The sequence below is a fragment of the Vollenhovia emeryi genome, unplaced genomic scaffold (genome assembly GCF_000949405.1).
Source record: "Vollenhovia emeryi isolate VEMERY1.0 unplaced genomic scaffold, V.emery_V1.0 DF939123.1, whole genome shotgun sequence".
NCBI classification, from domain to species: Eukaryota; Metazoa; Arthropoda; class Insecta; order Hymenoptera; family Formicidae; genus Vollenhovia; species Vollenhovia emeryi.
The window spans coordinates 2,244,634-2,253,136 of NW_011967243.1; the positions used below are offsets into that span (position 1 = coordinate 2,244,634).

General features: G+C 37.8%; 1 protein-coding gene and 1 long non-coding RNA gene across 3 annotated transcripts; one reads left to right on the plus strand and one right to left on the minus strand.

The window, feature by feature from the left end:
* Window positions 1-1,708: 1,708 nt before the first annotated feature.
* LOC105569670 lies at window positions 1,709-2,848 on the plus strand. Its single transcript, XR_001009529.1, has 2 exons — window positions 1,709-1,890; window positions 2,146-2,848. It is a non-coding gene; the product is annotated as an uncharacterized LOC105569670 (long non-coding RNA).
* A 77-nt stretch (window positions 2,849-2,925) lies between these two features.
* LOC105569669 lies at window positions 2,926-8,097 on the minus strand. 2 transcript variants are annotated; one of them, XM_012026312.1, is made up of 14 exons: window positions 7,844-8,097; window positions 7,572-7,745; window positions 7,059-7,361; window positions 6,851-6,977; window positions 6,568-6,731; window positions 5,566-5,787; window positions 5,362-5,464; window positions 5,035-5,295; window positions 4,752-4,914; window positions 4,370-4,573; window positions 4,126-4,268; window positions 3,817-4,044; window positions 3,356-3,667; window positions 3,153-3,263 (listed from the first exon to the last, which is right to left on the minus strand). In XM_012026312.1, the coding sequence occupies exons 1-14, from the start codon at window positions 7,945-7,947 to the stop codon at window positions 3,246-3,248; spliced, it is 2,526 nt and encodes an 841-aa protein (XP_011881702.1). In that variant the 5' UTR covers window positions 7,948-8,097; the 3' UTR covers window positions 3,153-3,245. The 2 variants fall into 2 exon arrangements, with proteins under 2 accessions (XP_011881701.1, XP_011881702.1); XM_012026311.1 differs by having other exon boundaries at window positions 2,926-3,667; window positions 7,844-7,980.
* Window positions 8,098-8,503: the final 406 nt, after the last annotated feature.

Here is an 8,503-nt window from a genome sequence, read left to right on the forward strand (position 1 = left end):
TTATGGTAATTACTCGGTGGAAGTTAACTGTCATTTATGCAACTCTTCACAATTTTAAAACGCATTTTAATTGTAAACGCGAAGCTACGGTCGCAGGCACGCCGAAAACCGCTTGTGAAACGTATATGTTACAGGATACACCGCCAAGTTTCGGGTTAACTGTTGCGAATGTCCGCGAAAAGCGTGTCACTTTGGAGCAAAAGCTGGATGTCCAGCGCGTCGATGATCGCGACGAACAAATTGACACCAACTCGTGCTTCACACGCAGGCTTTCCATCTTTCTCCCCTGATATCCGATTGTCAAAGCGACCAGCGATACTTTTAGGATCGCGTTTGATTTCCAAAATATCCGCTCGAGCCCGTTCTGGCCGGCGTAGAAACGTTCGTGCCTCATGAAAGACTCGACCATATGTTAATTATTAATAAATGTTACGTTTCTTTTTGTTGGATTTTTCCCCTTTAGGGGAACGCCGTCGATCTGTCGGTCATTTCGCGTCTGTTGCATTTCTTCGCTCGAGACACAATTATCGAATCACGAGGAATTTATCCTTCGAGAAATTAAATTTATCCTCGTAATCCTTTTGCGAAACCATAATAATATGTCACGATGGAAATTTGATCTTAGCTCAATCTGTTAACGGAGTTAATTGTAAACGTGAGTCTCGTTACTTTACGTTTTTTAACGGGAGAGATATTGCCGCTGTTAAGCCGTGCAAATTTTATTACACTCGCGCGAATTGCATTAGAGTCTTTTGTTTTTTAGCCGCTCTTTTGAAGAAAAGCTTTCCGAGGAAAACTTCATTAAGTTGTACGTTATGAACTGAAGTTTCACATGCCGGCGACTACGGCGTTTCCTTCAGATTTTTCGCAGTAGTTGGATCAATTGCTTAATATACTTCTATTATGCCGTGACGAACGTGTAAAGATTCACGAACATATTACGATTCTACCAACACATGTCTAAGTTCTGAATAACGAAACGAAAGAATGATTGACCTCGCGCGATACAATTCAAACTGTCGCTCGCACAGAGATATAAGAATATTCTTATATCTCTATGGTCACACGTCACACCATCTGTCACAGCGCCATTACGCGAACGCGCAACACACTTCGGCCCGCGAAACTCGCAACAGCTTTCGAGACGGCCAATCGGCATCGCGGAAAAGAGACAACAATACGAAACGATAGATTTCGACTCCGAACGCGCACTTCTCGGTCTACATCGCCTTTATTTTATAGAAGAGGAATCCTTTAATATAAAAATTGACTGCTCTCAGTGCGCACTAGTGCAAGCAACCGAATTCGCTATTAATTATGCAGCGACACGTAAATAAAATATCTATCTCAGACGCGCAACAATGTGTAAAAAGGAAGGAATCCTTTCAACGTCAATTTGCATTTACTTATTTGTCGCATAAAGGACAAACGTTTCAATTAAATATTCCCGCAAGTCAATGGTCGTTTCTTACGACCCGCTAAGTTTGAAAATTTCCTACTTTCCACGAAGAAACCCGGTAGGAAGTACAAATTGAGCGCCATCGCACCATCCCCGTCTATTGATCGATCACCGCCGGTTCAACATGGCATCGGGGTGATATTCGCGTACAATCCGATCCTCGTTTCCGCCAGGAAGGACCGGGATTCCTCGCCGAGGGCCATTACATTGCTCCCACATTCGTGCGAGAAGACCACCAAGAACGTAAGTTGGCCATATAGGTTAATCGGATTTCTTCTTAACGAGTAATACGAGTGTGGAACGTTGACGCAGGTTATGGGAACCACCCTCGCTCGGGGGTGGTAGCTTTACGATGCTGAGGACAGCGGCGTTGACGCTAATCCGGCTCGGCGTTCCAATTTTTGAGGTAGCCAGTTGAGAGCTATTTCAAGGTTTGTCCTTACACGCGAATCCGCTAATTACTGTTATTTAATTAAATTAATAATTAAGCACGAAGCTTATCTTGTAACAAAGTAATTAACGCACGCGCTGCAGTTTATTTAGTTGAGCATTTATAGCGTGGCGCAGTCGAGGGCGATTTATTTTTCGTCTTATTGTTAAATTTCTTTTCATCTACAAATTTCTAATAACTGAAGTGGCTTCAAGTTAACGCTGTACGTTACGATGATTGGTAAATGCTGCCGTAGGAGCTTCTCCTCGGACAATTCCAGCGGGCGAGGAGAGACGTCCCTGCAAAATGCAGGAGCGATAGCGCTGCCAAAACATTGATGCAACTGGAAATGCTTGCCGCTATTCTGCCACAAGGAGATCTATTTATTCGATCAGATGCGGTACATACGGAATACCAATTCCGTTAATTGCGTTCGTGGACTGCGTCGCACTATGTACCTGGTACATACCTGGGTATACTACATATTTCACTCGCGCAGACGATGACGAATGACAAATACGACACGTTTCGGTTGAAGGAGGGCGAGATCGACGTGAGATTAAATGTCTTCAAGGGTTACTTCGTGCAGCCGAAACGGTCAATCGGGGAAGTAAAAGTAGCACTCGCGAAAAGAGGCGCGAGGAGAACAAGCTTTTGATCGCGAAATAAACGATTGGCGAATTAAGGAACTGGCCATTGTACTTTTCGAAATAATCGCCATGCGACGAAGTACACGCGCTGCAATAATAATTTATCGTGTTAAGCTTCTTACTTAGACCACGGGAGGGTTAAACTGATGATGTGGCATGACGACTGCCTGACATGAATAATGGAATGCGTGTAGTAGCGTAAAAATGGAAATAAAAATACACATTATAAAAAACAAGTTAAAAGTGGATATCATGTAATCTCTTTCAGAGAAAGTACGAGAATACGAGAAATTAAATACTCGAAAAGAATTTTCTATTTTTCTACGCACGTATCCTCTACTGATACTGCAACAATATTGATATAATGACACTGTACAGAATAAATAAACAAACTGAAAGAACTGTTTTTATTGCAAAAAAACAACATTTTGAAACAATACGAAATTAATCTGAATGTATCTGTTATTCGAATAATTTTTAAGTATAGCAGATGAGAAATAGCAGTATTTTAATATTGTTGTAAATTTGTTATACTTATACAACTTAATTTTTTTCAAAATAAAACACATTTTTAGAGAACGTCTAGCAGAACGTTTAACAGAAAATCTGATATTCTAGACATAAATCCAGTTTTACAACTTTCTCCTTAATATACGCTACATGTATTGTGATGTAACGTGATACGATCTGTAAAACTGTTATTTCTTTACTTAAACTGCGACAGCTAAAACAAAAAAGTGAAAAGTTGTAAGGAAAATCTGAATTAATTAAGATATTAATCTTAATGTATGGATTTATTTTAAAACGTCTGCTTACCGCGCTTTGTAATTCCAGATGAGCGTCTTTCATTCCGTTATTATTAAGGAGTACTAAATATTCTTTAAGCTTATCCAATACTCTTTCAAACAGCGGATCCCACAGTGGGATCATGCATCTTGTCTTACAATAATGCAGCCACGTAGCGATGAATTTGACAAAATGATTCGATGGAAGTTGCATGTTTACGTTAAGGATGAAATCATAAGTACTTATCATGGTGCAAAAATAAGGTATTAGTTTAGTTGCATTGGTATTACAAAAATGTAATAGAATCACTAAACCTTGGTATACTAAATCTTCAATGTATTTCTGTAAAAAGGCAGTAATTAAATGTGCAAAATTGTTTCTTCAATTAATTAGTCACAATTGATTCGTTTTATCGAAACAATATAACAAATCTTTTGGTAGAAAAGATATTGTTACGCTTCTTCATTCCTATAGTTTTAAATGTAACTAACCTGTCCACGAATGGAATAGAAAGCTAGATAAAGATTACATAGGTAGATGTTATCTTTATCGGGCCTGACATTTTTCAAAATAATGGCCGAGCCATCATTATTTGATATTAAGAGTTTGTGTATAAAATGCATTTCGTTTACTTTGTGGTCCGGTGATGTTTCTACGTGTGCGCATACGTTTAACAGTTCATACACATTTTTTACTGATACCTTCAATGGCCTTTTGCACTGTGAAAGAAAATTTGTCTTACAATATTCAACAATTTCGTTCAGATAAATATTCACATATGAAATTTACAATTATTATACCTTTACTGATAATTTTTTTTGACAATAAATAATATATGCGAGTAGTTTTATACTGGCAGTGGACAATTGTGATCTCTTTTTCGAAAATCCATACTCGTATAGCTGTGTCAATAGCCGAAAATTGTTCACATACGTGTCAAGCACTGTAATTGAAGTTGTTTGAAAGTAGTTTTGAATGATAAAAACGTATAACACATATAATTTCACCGCAATGATTATTTTCATTCAAAAATTTGTACTTCACCTTTAGATAACTTGCATGACATAGCGACATCTAATAACATATACGCTTGCTCTATAATTAAAGTCATGAATTTTAAATCTGAGTTCTTCTGTAATATAATATTGATTATATTAGCGGAGCTACGTGTTATGCCAGGTATCGGTATCGGTATCGTGGATGGTCGGACGGTATTAACTAATTCCAGAGCCGTCTCTATATGCGCGACTGCAAATGCAAATTGACGAGACTCTTTAATTGCCATATTAGATATCATAATATTAATTTCAAATAAATAATAAGTGCAAATATATTTCTAAAAATTCAATAACGCAACTTAAATTGTCTCTCGTAATAGTAATATATTAATCTTTCTTGCAAGATTTATCGAATTATTTTGACAAACCATTATCCGGTTGGTACGATGAAAAAATATCAGGTAATATACACCACACAAGACCCACGATTTGATGCATGAGCCGTTCGTTATCTTTGACGGCCTGCACTAAATGACGAAAACCTTTCATAGCGACATTGACAATAGGTTGGGACTCATGTCGTATCGCGATCTATTTACGAATAAAGAAAAATTATTACTTATTCTCATATTATTATAAAATACTTTTTACTGAAGCCATCAAATGTTACAATTTAATTTACTGAAACTGAAAGATAGACGTTCCACTTACCCATAAATGTCGAAGGATTTTGTCACCTTTGGATAACAGTGGGTTGATATCACCATCAGACTCTATCAGCCACAAATTAAAAATTCGGCTTAGTAGATTGTCTTCCGAATTGTTCAGACAATTGAAACAATAATGTAAAAGATCGGTATCATGAGTATAAAATTTCCTGATCTCTGAATGTTGTAAGATGCTTGTCAGTCGATTAACCGCGTTTTCATATTGATAAACTGTATTAGGACTCGGATGAGATAGAGACGTTACCTGCGAAATCGAACGCAATCAATGAATGCACAGCGCAAACAAGTCACGGGATAAATATATACTCACAGCAAATAATAACCACAGAGGTTTTAAAATCAGGATTGAAATCGGTATAGATGTTGGGAGTATCATGACTCTAGTCGTTAGCATTTCTAAGGTTACCAGGTTCCTGAAACGTGAAATAGATATCAAAATATTTGAATGAAACAAGCGATACTACGGAAAGTGTATATATATATATATATATATATATATATAGTTTTTTCATACTCTCGAGTGTTAAGAAAATGATAGTATAGCAGAACTATAAGCACTGATCCATCTTTTTTGCATTCTACGGAATGACTCCATTTTGTTAAATCTTTTGGCAACTGAAGGAGAGGTGGATACAAAATCTTTTCTAACTTCGCTGTCTCTATGGAGAATGCAGCACTACCGAGAATACTCAGGATCCGAGATAGTAATATGCAGGTGCTCCTTCGTAAATTCTCCCTGCAATGAAACGTTGCTTCGCGATTTGTGTACGCTGTTGTGCAGTGGTTTAGATATACATCTTTGAAATAAGAGATTCAAGCTTCAGCAATAATATGTAATACACGCAATTTATTCCGTAATATTGCAGGTCTTAGAGAGGATTTACACTAAATATTTTCAGAACGCTGTGAATGAGAACAATAGATTTTTACATATCTATTTTTAGATTTAAATTCTGAAAACTGGTACGTAGAAGAAGTGAAATTAAATTCAATTACAATTAATTTGAAAGTAGTACAATTCTGTCTAGAGAGATAATGAAGGAATTCTTAGTAATATCAGTGTATTGAAAAGTTAAATTAAAACTTAATGAATTTAGAATATATTTAATCACGAAAGTTTGAAAGACATCTGAAAGCAAAGATGTATAAAATATTTACATTTTTAAATGTATCTCTGAGCTTTCTTTTTTATCGTATAGGGGAAAGTCCTCTATTGTGAGATAGGTTTCTAATACGAGATAGCAGGTTTTCAACGCCTAAATTCAATCACAAATTTTTTTCAAATGAATTTTTCAATAAACAGATTTCGCTCCAAGGGCAATAAATTCATGGTGGAATCAACTGATGACGTCTATTAATTTAACAGAAACCCCGCTATCCCATATTAGAATCCTATCTCATAATATTTTCCTCTATTATTTGTATTTATTAAGAAAATAATTAAATATATTTAATTATAACATAGAATATGTAATTCTATCGATCTCCATACAGCGTGAAAAACGGTGCAACTTACGGAAACTCCACGGTTAAATATACGAAGCGCTTCAAATAACCATTCGCAGCCAAATGGTTTGACAAGCTGTCCTTATCACAGTTTTTCAACTGATACAAGTGGTTCAGAGCGGAGACGAGATTTCTGTAAAACCCGACCGAGTCAAGACGAGACAAGTCTGCGTCCTGCCAAAAAAAAGTACGTTTATCACACAATGATACTTGTGGCTCCTTTCATTCATTCATATACGAGGGCTGTAGCGTTGATAAATTTATATTATATTATACTTCCTCAAGGAACGTACTTTAACGTATGGTATAAGTATTTCCATCATCTTATCGTACACGCAAATTTCCAAATCGCAAATTTTCTTCTCGCAAATCTGCAACTCGGGCTCACTCTCTTTCCTCGAAACTTGCATGAAGCAGAATCTGCCAAACGAAAATGTTTGTAACGCAAATGGCTTTGATATCGAGATCGAGAAGAATTAATTGGCGAGTAAAATATCCCACCGAGAACTGCTAGCGCAGGTACTGCATAGCGAATTAGCGGCGAGTAAAATCGTGTCGTCGTCATCGTCGTATTTGACAATTTTTGTCATTGAATGTATTGCCTTATGAGAGACGTCGATAATCATCTCCTCATTGGTATTGTCATCGAAAACTGCCTGCTTCTGCAGGACAACGTTTAATATCGTGATAGCTGCAAATTTTAACGTATTCTTCTGCAAAACTTCGATGTCCAGATTCTGCACGAAGAGCACAATTTGCTGCAGAATGCAGTCCGTGTCGAGGCTCACGTTTAATTGCAGCGACCTAAAAGTCATGATTGGCAAATGCTTGTATTTTACTGCGTATGATAATTATACTTGTTTCAGCAAAAGATTTGACAGTTAGACAATGTTCGATTCGTTAGCAAATATAATACGATATGCAGATATAATAAATAAGTACGTAATATATAATTATATGCAGAAGAGATACCAAAGATATATGTTTCTACAGTAAACGACGAGCAAAAGATACCTAACAAGTATGTCGGCTATGCTCTGTATAAGTTTCTCAAACAGAGTTGATTCATTGAGCGATATATTTATGCAGTAACTGAGCCTCAGCATCATCTGTAGAGCCTTGATGGCCGTTTGACTCTCGTAGAATTCAGTGTAGTTGTTCAGAATCTCGAAGCACTTGAGAACGTTTCTGCGAACAGAGTCGGGCAGTTTTCAATCAATTGCGAAACGCAGGCTTGAACTTTGCACGCGATCGATTATTCATGGCGTAAGAGAGCAGTCGCGTACCTGACGAAATCCTCATTCGACGCCTGCATGGCGTCGCACATGATTGATATCACGTCGAAATTGACGAGCTTTTTCACGACGGTGCAGCTTTCGGATTTCTTCATCGTCTTCAGTAAATCCAGTATCTTCTTCGCGACCCAGGTCTAATTTCATTGCGGTAAACAAAGAAAGGACAAATTAAGATCGCAATATGCGGTACTGTGCATTAACGAACGAAGCTGCTGACGCGAACGTAGATCCGTGTTGTGCGTTTGCGGGCGCGCGCGCGCGCGCGCGTCTCGTTTTCACTTCTTTCCGCTCCATTTCCGTTCGATCGTCCTCGATTCGTGCGTTACGCGCTCGCGTTACAGGTGATGAATACCGCTGTAATTTCGCTGAGTTCATACCAAACGCACTCACGATGCCCAGTCGTAACGGGTCTCACGCTCGCTCGCGGATTAATGAAACGCGATCCGTTTTCGCGCGTCTGCGGCGTTGGTGATTAAGCCCAGCGAAATTATCTCTCAATTAAGAAGAAAGTTATGCTTTATCAAGCAGAAGAGTAAGAGTAAAAAGCCGAGGGAACGTTGTCCCAGACTGTGTTGAAATTGGAGGCAATTTTCCAGGAAAGAGAAACATGTTACCATATATGTACAAGGTACATAACGTTCTTTTCGGCAT